Source organism: Talpa occidentalis, unplaced genomic scaffold, assembly GCF_014898055.3.
Source record: "Talpa occidentalis isolate TD23 unplaced genomic scaffold, MPIMG_talOcc4v2.1 talOcc4.15, whole genome shotgun sequence".
In the NCBI taxonomy this organism is placed as follows: Eukaryota; Metazoa; Chordata; class Mammalia; order Eulipotyphla; family Talpidae; genus Talpa; species Talpa occidentalis.
In genome coordinates this window covers 36,966,312-36,981,044 of record NW_023601543.1, presented here as the reverse complement: position 1 = coordinate 36,981,044, position 14,733 = coordinate 36,966,312, and the positions used below count along the sequence as shown (strand labels likewise).

Genomic DNA, 14,733 nt, shown 5'->3' with positions numbered 1-14,733 from the left:
TTATAGAATCGCATAACAGTCATGCCAAATCCCTGTGCAGGGAATTCCCAGCATGACTTCATTCATTTGTGAAGACACAAAGCAATTCTTGTTTAGGCGTACACATTCATCAACTCATCCAGCATGGTCAGCCTCTACTCCTTAATGGTTTCCTTTTACTATCAATGTGTGTGTCCTGTTGCCTGCTTTTTAGAACAGACATTTACCTTCTTTATCTACCAGCCATTGGAGGAGGACTAGGACCATGAAGATGATTAATTTGACCCATTCTTCTCGGGGGGCGGGGAGGGGTTGTTTCTGGTGGCCCTCTATTATCATCTTATCTGGAATCAGATGAGTTTCCATAACCCCTTTTCTTTAGTTTTTCATATAAGTGTGGCTTTATTTCTGGGCTCTCAATTCTGTTCCATTGGTCTGTGTGTTTGTTTTTGTTCTAATAGCAAACTGTTTTAATTATTATGGCTTTGTAGTATAGCTTGAAGTTTGGAAGTGTGATACCTCCTTTCTCCTTTGTTTTCATCAGTAGGGTTTTGGCTATTCGTGGTTTTTTTTTTGTGGTTCTATATGAATTTCATCAGTATTTGTTCTATTTCTTTGAAGAATGTCATTGAGATCTTTATTGGAATAGCATTGAATCTGTATACTGCTTCTGGGAGGATGGCCGAAAATGACAGAAATTTCTTGAAGAAGTGAAGTCAGGGTTGGGCCCATTGCATGACTGGATAAAGAAGTAAGTCTGTTTCTTTGGGAGTTTTCTTTCATAATGGGGGAAGAAAACATCTTTCTTGATAAGAGTTATGTAATAGAAGACAAAGCTAATTAGAAGTTGTTGCTGCAAGGCAACATTGTCTTTCTTATATATGACAATTGGATTCAAAATTATAAATAGAATGGAGGACTAACTTTTTATTATGTGGATTTCCTTTTTTTCTCATTTCAAAACTGCCTCTGTCTATTTCTGATTTTAATCTGCATTATGGGATCAGTTTCAATGCACTTACTTGTTCTCTTCTTTTACTTTCTATCTTTATAGAATTTAAGTATGGATTACATATGCTGAGTCACCAGGTTAAAGTATATAGGACTCAGATACTTAAGCTAGACACTCAAGTGATTTGTGCTGCCTATGTCAAAGAAGGTATTCTTGCAAGAATGGAAATGGGGAACTACAATGGTAAAGGGGAAAATGGGAATGGAACTCAGTGTAAGGGAAGAATTGAATTTGGGTTTGGACAAAACAACTGCCAAGAAATCATGGCTCAGGGCAAATTTTAGGTTCAAGTTAAACACTGCAATTGACTCCACTGATATTTGATTCTGGACAAGATGGTTTTGTGGTTTGATCCATACAAGGATATATATATATATATATATATATATATATAGAGAGAGAGAGAGAGAGAGAGAGAGAGAGAGAGAGAGAGAAAGTAAAAGTGTTACCACTAAAGTTAATTCTTTTAATAGTGAATCCTGGGAGAATTAGACAATGGTCTAAACCATAAAAGGAAAGTCTTATCTAAAGGTGGAGAGAGAGAAATGAAAATATCAAAATAAACTCCAGTGATATTAGATTGTTGATGAATAATCTTAGGGTTATAATCCAAATAACTGAACACTTCCATTAAGGAAGAAGGGAAAAAAAAACCCTTATCTCCAAAATTATATCCGATGATATTGCTTATCTGAAGCAAGAGCAGATCATATGCCACATATGCCAAATTAATTTCAGTGATATTGAATCCTAACAAATTAGTCATGGGGTCTAAACAATTGAGTAAATGCCTATATGAAAAAGTAGGGGCAAACTACTATCATCAATTTAATTACAAAGATGTGATATTTCAGATGAGTTAATCATGACGTGTAGTTTCTGTAAGTAATCATATCTCTGAAAGGGGAGAGGGGATGTCACTTCCAACATTGAATTCAAAGATGTTTGTTTCCAGAGTAGGTACTGGTGGTGTACACTGTACTGTAAATTGATTTTTGACCTGTTTTGCAGTTGAGGTGAAGAAAGATATGAAGGAGTATGAGAGAGTCTCTTAGTGTGAGGAAAATACCAAGTCATGATAGAAACAAATTATAACATACAGAGGTAGTAAAAGTTTTGTCTCAGGTAGGCCTGGAACACCACAATAGTGGTTATCATACTAGTTATTCTAGGTCACAGTAAAAGAGAAAGTGGGCATGAAGCTTCAAACACAACCAGGAAATAGGAAACTTCAAGTATGATAGAGAGCAATTCTGCTATCTTAGTAGAAAGGAAAATGGGCAACCTATGGTCAGGGAATATAGATCATCGATAAGCAGCAAGAAACCTCACAGTGAACAGGAACTAAGACAGCTAAGCCAGTGCAGGGAATTCCAGGTAGTCAGAAATTATTGACAAGTTCTTTTTTTTTTTTTTTTTTTTATAGAGGCATGTATTTATTTGTTTGCTTGTTTGTTTATACATGCACTGGGTACAGTCAGAAGCGTGGGAGGGTGAGAGAATTCACCAGAGCGGGAAGCAGAGCAGGCAGAGGGACCGAGGTACACTGCTGAGGGGAGCAGTGGGCGGCAGGAGAGGTCTGCGCGCCATGTGGGACCCTCCTCCAGTGGCCGGGGAGCAGCCAGGGATCGAACCGGCGCCACAGAGGCTGCGTGCAGCTTTGCAACCCAGCGCTCAATCACTGCGCCACCGGGGAGGCCCATATTGACAAGTTCTTGAAGAGGATAGAAACATGTGCAGAAAGTGGTCAGCCAACCATAATATGTAAATTTTACCGTATGGAGTCTGAGATCTTGAAGACTGGACTACAGGTCTTTCAAGAGGAGAACTAGTGAGTTCTGGAACCCCCAACTTTATCCCAGATGAAGGTAACAGGGCCTCCACTGGTGGCGCAGCGGTTGAGCGCTGGGCTGCGAGGCTGCGCGCAGCCTCTGCAGCATCGGTTCTTTCCCTGGCCTCCCGCGAGGGTCCCAAAAAAAAAAAAAAAAAAACCCACCCCCCCCACACACAAAAACACCAGATGAAGGTAACAGAAGGCCTGTGAGCCAAATTGGTAGCCAACAACTTTTTGCAGATGGGTAAGTCATTTGCAGATGGTTAGTGTGAATTTATTATGGTGATCTTAGTGAGTATTTGGAAGGAATTAGGAATTGCCTTCATTGTTATGACAGAATGTCTGCCTGAGACATCAGTTGCAATGCACTAAAGTCAGAGTGTACTCCATTGTTCCACATCTAGACTTTTCTCATGGTAGTAGGAGGATGAGGTTTGGAACATTACTAAAGCAAAATAACAGTTACCAAGCATTTTCAATCCAGAGAAATTTTTTCCCTAGGAGGCATTTTGGCATTCAATAATTTTCTAGAAATGGCATTGCTAAGCATATATTGAATGTAAAATTTATTATTTCTTAAGGTGCCTTGTTAAGAACAAGGTGAAAATCTGATTCTGAATTTTATCTGAAAGAAAATTCTGTTTTAACACATTTCTTAGTTGAACATATCACTATATAGTAAGTCAGTGTATTTCCAGTTCTTTAGAGAGAAATCTGGTTGTGTCTACTTTTGCATGCTGGAAAATTATCTCATGAATAGCAGATACTTAGAATAGCAGTGATTGTAGATGCAGTTAAAATGTTTATTGTAAAGAATTTCTTAAGTGCCTCCCCTGTGGCGCAGCGGTTGAGCGCTGGGTTGCAAAGCTGCCAGCAGCCTCTGCTGCGCCGGTTCGATCCCTGGCTGCTCCCCGGCCACTGGAGGAGGGTCCCACATGGCGCGCAGACCTTTCCTGCCGCCCGCTGCTCCCCTCAGCAGTGTACTTCGGTCCTTCTGCCTGCTCTGCTCCCCGCTCTGGCTCTGGTGAATTCTCTCACTCTCCCGCGCTTCTGACTGTACCCAGTGCTTGTATGTATGTATGTATGTATCAATCAATCAATCAATAAATAAATCTTAAAAAAAAAGAATTTCTTAAAATGCTACTTTATCTTAACCTTTTTCTTAAGGCATTTTTCAACTTCAGTTAACTTTTTGTGAAGATCACTTAAACTTTTCTTCTAACTCCAACAAGAGATAGTGTACTCAAAATCAATTTCTTAAAGACTTAGAGATATAGCACTTGAACGAAATTGAACTATCACTCTCATCTTCTGAGGGAACAGGTTGAAAGTTTTAAGTGATTTGCTTAAGGATGTAAGAGCAAAGCAAATTAGCAAGCTGGGACGAGCTAAAATATCCCTTCCGGATCAATTCACTTTTCTTTATCCATATGGATTGAATTTTAAAGGACTATGAATTTGAAACCTAAAACAAAATTTGTAAACTAAAACTAGGATATTAAGAATTTTCTGGATAGCAATACTGCTTTTGTTGGCTTTGGTATCTCACAGACGTGGTGATAACTGGTAATATAACAACAAAGTTGGAAACTAAAACTTTAGCAACATATTAGACATTTCCTGGATACAAGTGCAGGAATTTGTGGACTTTGCCCTTCTGGTAGTGGTAATGAACTGTATTTAGCTAAGTCTTCGTGCATGGTATTTTCTTCAAGGATTCGCTGTTGCTTAATTCATTGAAAGTCTTTTAGGGATGCTTTTGTCTCCTGGATTTGGATGCTTTTGTTTCACTGGATTTGCTTCCAAAAAATCCAGAGGAGGATGATTGATTATGTATAGAAATACTAAAAGTTTGGCATGTATTAATAATTGTGAGGCAACATGATGACTACATGGCGTTCGGCTTCCGTATATGCCTGAGATTTTCCATCATCAAAGTTAAAAAGTAAAATTATCTATATTATAAAAGACAAGCCTGGTAGATAATAGGAGCTAGCTGGTAATAACATAATGTAGCCAAGGGCAAGTGGCATATCTGGTATATTTTATTTTCTTCTACATCTTCTTCTATTTTAGTATGTGTGGTCATATTTGAACTTATTTTTAGTGACCTAATTTTATATTAGGATGAAGAAATACATTATCCTTTATATGAGGTTGAGGAAATACTGATAAATACAAAAGTCACCTTTTTATCTAAGTTAAAGTGAGAAAGAATTGCAGCTTTTATGTAAAAAGCCAATTTTCACCAGGGGTTGCTTGATCTATGAGCATAAAATTTAGTATTATCTTTATTCACAACTATGATTACTGGAGAGGAACCACATTTATAAAAGAAATAATGGAAGTGATGAGACTCATAGTGGACAAAAGCAGAAGAATGAGTTATTTTTCTTTTTGCTACAGAGTACTGAATAATCCCTGAATTAGCATTTATTTCCTAAGCAATTTAGGACATTCTAGCCCTGCCATTTATGTCTCTGATGAAAATTTAAGTATTTACAGCTATGTCACTGCTATAACATGAAATATCATATAGTGTTTCATTTCTTAAGCTTTTTTATTATAAAAAATAACCTCTAAAAACTGTGTAAAACAATGTATAACTTAAGGAACTATTATGAGGCAAACAGCTTTGTACTAACTACCTAGCCCCAAATTAGATTTAAAATTATGATTTCATCAGCCACCCCAGAGAACCATCCTAATCATTTATCACAATCCTGTCTCCTCAAAAGTAACCTGTACCCTGACCTTTTTTTGGTAATCAATTCTTCATTTTCTTTATAAGTTTATCACCCAAATGCTCAGTCATATATACTAGTTTGGTTATGCCTTTATGTCTACTCCTAATAATTTCTTTTAATTTGCAGTTCCTCCTCCATTCTTTTTTCCTTGCAATATGTTTGCTGAAGAAACTGTATCTTTCTAGACTTTGCTATAGTCTTGATTTTACTGTGCCCTACATTTTCTGTAAATTGGTGGTTCTTGATCATATTTTAATTGTTTTCTTTCGGTTTCTTAGGAGATGATGCTCTCTGCTATCTGAAGATGCAAAAAGCTTAGTTACCTCTCCAGTCTATGGTCAGTGTCATCAGGGTTTAGCTGAGGATGTCTCCCCATGCACTTTTAGTTGTTGGAAGCTCATTCTCAAAAATGTAAAAGCCCTCATGGGAACAATATTCCCTCAGTTCTTGCATATTAACAAATTTGTTTGTTTGTTTTTAATTTAAAAGCCAGGCTGGATATAAAATCTTTGGCTTGCATTTTCTTTCCTTGGCTGTATTAAGAATGTTATTGCTTTATTTTTGTTTTTTGCTGGCATAAAGCTTTGCTGTCAAAATCTGGCTATAATCTGATTTCCTTTCCTTTATGAGTGATTTTGATCTTTTCAGCTGAGGGGTTATATTTCCATCTACAAAATTCAGTAAATTCACTAGACTATGCCTCTATGTTGGTTGATTTAGGTCAATTTCCTCGGGTACTTTGTTGTGCTTTTTAATTATGCAATTTCAAACATTTCAGGAAAGTTTCCTTGCATTATACTTTTTAGAACTGTTAAACTTCATTCCTACAATTTTCTTCTTTGGGAATTGAGAGACTGTGAAAAGTTTAAAAAAAAAAAAACAACTTCAAACAGCTGTTGGGGGCAACATCTCAGGGATGAATGAAGAAGTGCCAAGTAGTATTGAAGGCCCAATTGAGATTAAATGGCATAAATTTGTAGTGGAGCCAATTGGCACTATTCTCCAACTTTCTGTAGCAGAATTCAACACAAGCAAAAAAAAAACAGATGTTTGCATTTATCCAGTGCTGTATATTGGAAGGGTAGACATAGTGTAAGGTCAAGAAGATCAGGGATTCTATGTGTTAGTTGAAATAGTTGTCAAAATGTCAATTGTACAAAGAAGACAGAAATACACCCCCAGAATTTTTAGTACCGTGCGAATTATATGTTATTTATTTTGAATAGAGGGAATTTAGATATATAACTAAAGGTAGTTTAGTTCTTACTCTTTTGTAAGAGTGTTCACAACACATTAACAAATCAGAAAAGAAAATGTTGATAGACCTTTTGTCCCAGTTCTATATTTAAATAGGAAAGTTCAGTTTCTAATTGTCTTTGATCAGGCCATAAAAAAATCACATGGATTGTGTTGTGTAGCAATAATGTCAATAAAAAAGAGTGTCTGAGAAAAAAGATCCTTTGATTTCTTTCTTTTTCTGATCAGTCATGCAAAGCAGTGTTGGTAGGTTTCAGATTCATACACACTAATATTATTTCTGCTAAATTTAAGCATGTGCAGCTGAAGGTACCACCAATCTCAAAAATGAGCAAAAATAATATAAATTTTATACTCATAGACTCCCATTCTGAAGTGGGATTTCAGGAACGTTTCTCAGTATTTTCTGCATTTAAACCCAGTGTAAGGTAATCCAAGAGATCATTGTAATAATGACAAGTCTATCATTTTCTTGTTCTCTCTTTCTCACAAGAGTGGTAAGAGTAATTCTTGGCCAAATTCCTTCCTATACTCCATTAAGTTTCCCAGTGTTCTCTACTATTTAACTGTGACACTGTCCTGTCTGACATCATTTATTCCCTATTGAATGGTTTTCCTGATCACTTCCTACTATTTTCATGTTCACCAGGGTGATGTATGGAATTAATGTTTATCTCCAAATGTTAGTGACCTCAACCTCAGCAAAGATAGATACATGACACGTCTCATTCATCGATCTGAACATAGTCTGTACTCAACTTTAGAATCTCATGTGAAGTTTTATTACCTTGAGCTAAACTCTCTTTGCTCTATCACCACAAAGCCCATCTTTTTTCCTTGGTGACTTCCCTTGCAATTGTCCAATCAGTAGCCACTTTATCATCTTTGTGCCACATTTGTTTGCCCTAACTAATGTGATCAAATGTAGCGGGATGATAATCCAGTCAGGATCTAAACGTGAACATCTTCACTAATTTACCCATCTTGCAGCCATTACAAGAATCTTCTCACACTGGATCTCAGCCATTTCCTTTCCCCAAATTCCTTTAACACAATTTGTGCTGCTACACTCCACAAATGGTTTCAGGATGCCAATACTTTCACTAAGAACATCAATGTCTAAAGTCTTTATTGGACAAGTAAATATCACAGGACTGATGTCTTCCCTGTGATAATGCAACTGATACTTACATTGAGATTACTGATTGTAATGTGTTGAGTATTATCCGCCCAAATTCATGTCCACTCAGAACCTCAGAATGTGATCTCCTTTTGGAACAGGGCATTTGAAGATGTAATTAAAATAGGGATTGATAGGGATTGAGATGAGATCATGGTGGGATTAGGGTGTGCTCTAAATTCAATAAAGGTGTCTTTATAAGAAACAGAAAAGTTCCCAGGGAAACATAGATATATATCTCAAAGAAGAAATCACCTAGTAAAGCCATAGATAAGGTTCATTTGGAAACAAAACAACAAAAGAAATGGGCAGAAAGATAGCATTTATGTCAATAGCCATATACACTTCTGATTTCTGTCCTTGGACCCCTCACGTATATGCCCTCAGAGGTACCACCCCCTTAGCTCCTCAGGAAAAGGAAACAGTAGGAGTGTGCAGTGTATTATGGGGTCTGTAGTTTCTCATCTGTGTGTGTGTGTGTGTGTGTGTGTGTGTAACTCTTCAGCCTCCTGGCCTCATTCAAATAGGGTTCTGAATTTAGTGTTGACACAGAGAAAAAGGTTATGTGGAGATGGAGACAGAAATTTGAGTTATATACCAATAAGCAAGAAACAACCAGAATCTGAAAGAGCCATTGAGCTTGTGATAATCTGTTATGACAACCCTAGGAAATTAATACACTCATAGTACACAGATGATACTGCATCATATTACTGCCAAATCTGTTAGCATCTATGCTGCTTATTCTTTGAATATCTCAGAGAACTTATTGTTTTGACTGTAGCCTTCTTGGAATACACTATGGTATACTTAGAGTCTACTTCTGTCTTCAAACACTGACTTACTTTCAGAGTTGAACTTCTTACCCCATAATTCTTTCCCAGAAAAGTCCTTAGACCCTAGTAAAAATATAAATGGATCTTTGCAGTCTCAGCAATTCTGAAAATGCTCAAGATCTGCCAGACATTCCTGCTATATTCTTCCCACATCCTTTACCTTGAATGCAACACGTGGGTCTCTTTTAAGAGTCTATCTCTATCCAACAATGAAAAGTTCTTGGAAAGATGTAGAAATTGACATTCTTTCAAGTAACTCTTACACTTGCCAGGAAAAGGTGGAGCCACTTTGTTCTTACATATAGATGACATAAGTTGACATAAGTTGCCATTGTATTTGCTATTGTCTCTGTCTGGTGGCCAAGAGGGTCTAGAAGAGAGTTGTTGTTTAGGGCCTACTTAAATTATCACAATATTTCTGCTGTTTCTGAGTCACACTTGGGTCATGAGTATAATTTATGAGGTTGTTTATGATCCCATATTGGATAACACATACTACAGCCATTTAGAGTCATGGACCTCACCCCCATACTGCAAAGCATGATAGAAAAGGACCCCTGTCTTCCTTGTTCCTATGATTTACATACTTCCTCCTTTTCATTTCTTCCTCCTCCAAGCTAAGGGGATTATCAAGACTGTGGGGACTATTCCTTTCTTCCCATCACTCCTTTTAATTCAGAAAATTCAATAAGCATCTCACATATAGCATGACTGAAAAGCATGTGAGGTGTGGCTAACATAATCAGTGCAAGTGTTTGTTAGAAACCCTTAGAATTACCTTGCAGCTACTTATTCCTTTCTTTTGAATGTGAACAGGGTTAGAATGAGGATGGGGAGGTGAGATAGTAGTTGAAATTGAAATTTCACTAAAAAAAAAGAAGAAGAAACTAGACTACTCTCTCTCACAATATACAAAAATTAACTAAAGAATGGATTAAAGATTTGGGTATAAGGCCAGAATCCATTAAATGCATAGAATAAAACATAAACAAAAACACTCCACAACATGGCTTCAGGGATATATTTGGGGACCCGACTCCAATGGCAAGGAATGTAAAAGCAAAAATAAACACACATAAAAGCAAAAATTTGACTACATCAAATTAAAATCTTCTGCACAGTGAAAGAAACTATCACTAAAACAAAAAGACACCCACTGAATGAAGAACATATGTGCACATCATACATCTCACCAGAGCCTAATATCCAAGATCTATGAAGAACTCATACAAGTCAATAAAAGAGAACAAAGAACCCAATAAAAAAAATGAGCAGAGGAGCTAAGCAGACAATTCTCCAAAGAAGACATACAAATGGTCTGCAAGCATGTGAAAAAATGTTCAACATCACTTATCATCAGGAAGATGCAAACCCAAAACCACAATGAGATACCACCTCACCAGTGAGAATGGTCCATGTCAAACAATCAAACAAACAAACAGCCCAGAACCAACAAATATTGGCTAGGGAATGGAGAAAAGGGAACCTTCATATACTGCTGGTGGGAATGAAGACTGGTCCAGTCCCTATGGAAAACAGTATGGAAGTTTTTCAAAATATTAAAAATGTACCTACTATATGATCCAGCAAGTCTGCTCCTTGGCATTTATTCAAAGAATTAAAAAAACACATTAAAAGGGATCTATGCACTCCCATGTTCATTGCAGTATCATTTACAATTGCCAAGCTATGGCAGCAACTTAAGTGTCCAAGGACAGATAACTGGATTAAAAAGATATGATACACATAAACAATGGCATACTCAGAAAGAAAAAGAAAAATACTGAATGTTCTCACTCATAGCAGGAATTTAGAAAAAAAGACTAATTATAATAAAAAGGTAAAAAGACTAATTATAATAAAATCAACAAGGAACTATAAACCAGAGACACACTACAAGGGGGGAGGAGGGAGTAGGATCAAAACAAGGGGGGGAATTTTACGGGGACTATAACCAAGATGAAAATGCACACATTGTATATAAATGAAAAATGATGTAAAAATATAAAATAAAATAAATTAAAAATAAACAATGGCATACTATTCAGCTGGAAAAAAATGATGAATTCCTGATGTAGTGATAGAAGGACATGTCTCTCTTCCTGTCACACCAGAGAAGCATTCCTATCTTCTTTATTTATCCTCTAGGTTTAGCAACCTTGTTTTCTTACATTCCAAGGAAAAAAGAACATTCCTAAAGTATTATCGGAATTGCTGACGACCAAGTGATAGCAAAGCAAGGTGACACCTACCTGAATCTCCCCCAAACCTCCAGATGCCTGCATCACAAGGATGGACATGCTAACTCTTGCCCACTCCCCTGCTTCTAAGTCCTTGTAACTCTGGATAAATACCCCTGCCCCCAGCCAAAGGGCAGAACCGCGGTCTTTCAGACACGAGTCTGCTGCCTTCCTCAGTTTGTCAACAAACTAAACTACATTCTTTCTCTTCAAACTCCGTTTCCTTTTATTGGTTAAGGGAAACAGAGACCTGCATTCGGTAACATTTCTGCCATTTGCAATAACGCGGGTGAAAACGGAGGGGATTGTACTAAGTGAAATAAAACAGAAGGGGGAAAGATAAACATTGCATGACTTTACTCATGTGGAATATAGACAGACAAACAAAGGAACTAACAAAACTAAACTGAAACCAAGTCTTGAAGCTATTAGAGGGGGAGGGTGGGTGTGGGAGCAAAGTGGGGAGGGGCTCATGGTACAGATGAAGGGGTCTGGGTTCTCTGGGGTAGATGGAGTACAGTGATGTACATGTGAGAAGGCGTGAATTCAACCTATTCCTCTGAATCATATACAATGATATAATTCAATGTTTTCTCAAAAATAAAATAATTTTAATGAAAGAAATAACAAAGTTATAAAAAAAGCTATTTCAAATGGTTTTAAAAAAAGAAAGAAGGAAAATTTTGACCATTTAATGCAGGCTTTCCCCAAGTATAGAAAAATGCAGGCACTTCCTTATCTTTTATCTGTTGCTTTAGGAACATTCTGACTTCAAGGCAAGGGAGGGTCCTTTCTAGCACCCTGAATTACAGGTTCTCTTGAATGGTCTTGTGGAACAGCCCCAAGGGAAGTACTAAGTTGTATATTGATTAATGAGGAAAAGGGGGTGGGTGATATGTTAACTAATATGTACAACAACAAACCAAAGCTACATACTTACGTTTCTCCTATATTTGTAGTTATTGGGCAGTTTAACTAAGTCAGTCATTAGCACAGAATTGCAGAACAGGACTTAACATCTTCTGTGGCTTTAGAGTAAGACTACCTTGAGGTCTTACTAGGGACATGTAAAGAGGACGGGAGATTTGCACCGTAAAAGTTAAGATATGGCTACCTTGCTCTTTTGAAGGAGTGTAATAATGTATACATGGAAGTGATTCCCAATAACAAGTGGATTCTGATTTGAGGATCAGTCTGGGCTAGTGGGATAAGTAATCTCTTCCCATTGATACATTGCAATTGCCAAGGAAAATCTTTGTATTCTGCCTCTGGTTGGAGTGGAATGTGCTGTCATGAATGAGGAAGTTGGCAGGATTGTCCTTTGTTATAATACGCAGAAATCACAAAATTCACATCTGAGATTAATACTTTTCCAAATGTTAAGCTAAAAGGGAGGCCTATACTAGTTCTACTTTGTTAGAAGATATCATGAAATAGAAGGTACAGAACAAATTGCTTATGTAAAAGAAACCCAGACTTACATGTGTCCAGCTCACTACAGGAGGAAAAGGCATAGACCAAAGTTCTCTTTCAAAATAAAGTACATTTCCCTAGGATTTCTCCTATACAGCCTTTGTATTCTCATCAATCAGATATGATAATATTCCTTTCATAAGTTTAGAATAACAAAACACTGGCTTCCTATCAAACAGTGCAAAGAATTTTGCCTGGCATTCTGTACTGTAGTCTTTATGTGCAGATTAAAAGCATATTAATCCTCATGTATTGGAATCTTTCTAGATTTCTTACTACTAAGATTATAGGCATATAAATAGTGAGATTCAGTAATGAAACTGTTTTCCAAGAGTTCTTTGATTATGATTGTCTGGAAGAACATTCCTCCTAGATTATTCCTAGAAAGGCTTTAAGTCATTCAACTTTTGTGCTCATTTTACACCCTATACAAACAAACATGCAAGTAGACAAACACTTTATTCCTTGCCCAAAATTTCTGCTTCAACCCCTCTTACCCTCAATGCTGGAAATTCTAAGGTTTAAGTAAAAGTAATTTTTTAAAAAAGATTTATTTATTTATGCATACAAGAGCTGGGGAACAGGCCAGAGGTGTGGGGGTTGAGAGGATTCACCAGAGACAGAGTGGGGAACAGAACAGGCAGATCCACCGAAGTACACTGCTGAGGGGAACAGCGGGCGAGTCAGGAGAGGTCTGCTGCACCATGTGGGTTGCTCCCTGGCTGTCAGGGGATCGAACTCGTGCTGCAGTGGCTGTGGCTAGCTTTATAGTTTGCATCTTAACCCCTTGCGACACCAGGGAGGCCCAGTAAAAGTAATTTTGATTTGCATTCCCTAAAATGTTTGTCAGGGAGAATAAATTGGAATTAGGAGTTACTTTTTTTTTTGTTTTAATGAACTATTCTGACACTATGAGAAATTTATTAAGAATAATTTCTAATTGTTGGCTGGGGGGTGGAAATCTACTAAACATTAAAACCTCTTAATTTGCATGCAATGTAAAATATGGGGGCTAAATTTTATATAACTCAAGGCATTATTAATTATATCATTCTTTAGAAAAGAAACATAATAAACAAATTTTTAATCTCTACAATTAAAAGAATTAAAAAATATAACTGATTCTGTTTCACTATAGTTATAATCTTTTTTTTTTTTAAAGATTTATTTATTTATTTATTTATACAAGCACTGGGTACTCTCAGAAGGGCGGGAGGGTGAGAGAATTCACCAGAGCCAGAGCGGGGAACAGAACAGGCAGACCAACGAAATATACTGCTGGGGGGTGGGCAGCGGGCAGCAGGAGAGGTCTGCAAAACCGGTGCTGCAGAGGCTGCAGGCAGCTTCACAGCCCAGCACTCAACCGCTTCGCCACCAGGGGAGGCCCTATTTATAATCATTTTTAACCATGTCACATTCAGTGAGGTGAAGTCATCCTTTTGTTTGCAGCATTCCCCAAATTTCTGAAATGTTTTAACTTATCTTTTATCTTGATAACCAAAGAACTTTTCCCATAAAATACAGCAAAGGTGAAACAAATCCTTGAAAGCCTACTAACTCTGTTTCTCTCCAAACAACTATTTATTTATTTATTTATTTTAAAGATTTATTTTTATTTATGCATACAAGAACTGGGATGTAAGCCAAAGGAGAGGGAGTGAGAGGATTCAGCAGAGACAGAGTGGGGAGCAGAACAGGCAGATCTACAGAAATACACTGCTGAGGGAAGCAGTGGGCAAGACAGGAGAGGTCTGCTGTGCCATGCAGGTCAAGAGAGCTGAAGAGTTTTGCTAGGACCAGGAGACCGGACCTACCTCGGGTCTGGTCTCTGTAGTCATCTGAAAAGAGCACCATTAATTATATTTCTCTGCATCTGTTTACATTTATTTATCACGGCAATTTTTTTAAAGATTTATTTTATTTATGGATACAAGAGCTGGGGTGTAGACCAGAGATGCGTGGTATGAGAGAACTCACCAGAGTCAGAGTGGGGAGCAGAACGGGCAGATTGACTGAAATACACCACTGAGTGGAGCAGCGGGTGAGACTGGAGAGGACTGCTGTGCCCTGTGGGTTAGCAACCTGGCCAGAGATCGAACTCATGCCGCAGTGGCTGCCAATTGCTTGATAGCTGAGACTTTAACTCCTGTGCCACCAGGGAGGCCCACAACTGAA

At 37.6% G+C, this 14,733-nt stretch overlaps 1 protein-coding gene across 1 annotated transcript in view; it reads left to right on the top strand.

Moving 5' to 3' along the window:
* The first annotated feature begins 8,703 nt into the window (after positions 1-8,703).
* LOC119245581 (protein diaphanous homolog 2) overlaps positions 8,704-14,733 on the top strand; it is a 711,837-nt gene continuing 705,807 nt past the window's right edge. The window contains exon 1 of the mRNA XM_054695882.1: positions 8,704-8,733. Within this exon, the coding sequence (XP_054551857.1) occupies positions 8,704-8,733 (30 nt within the window). The remainder of the gene's footprint in view (positions 8,734-14,733) is intronic.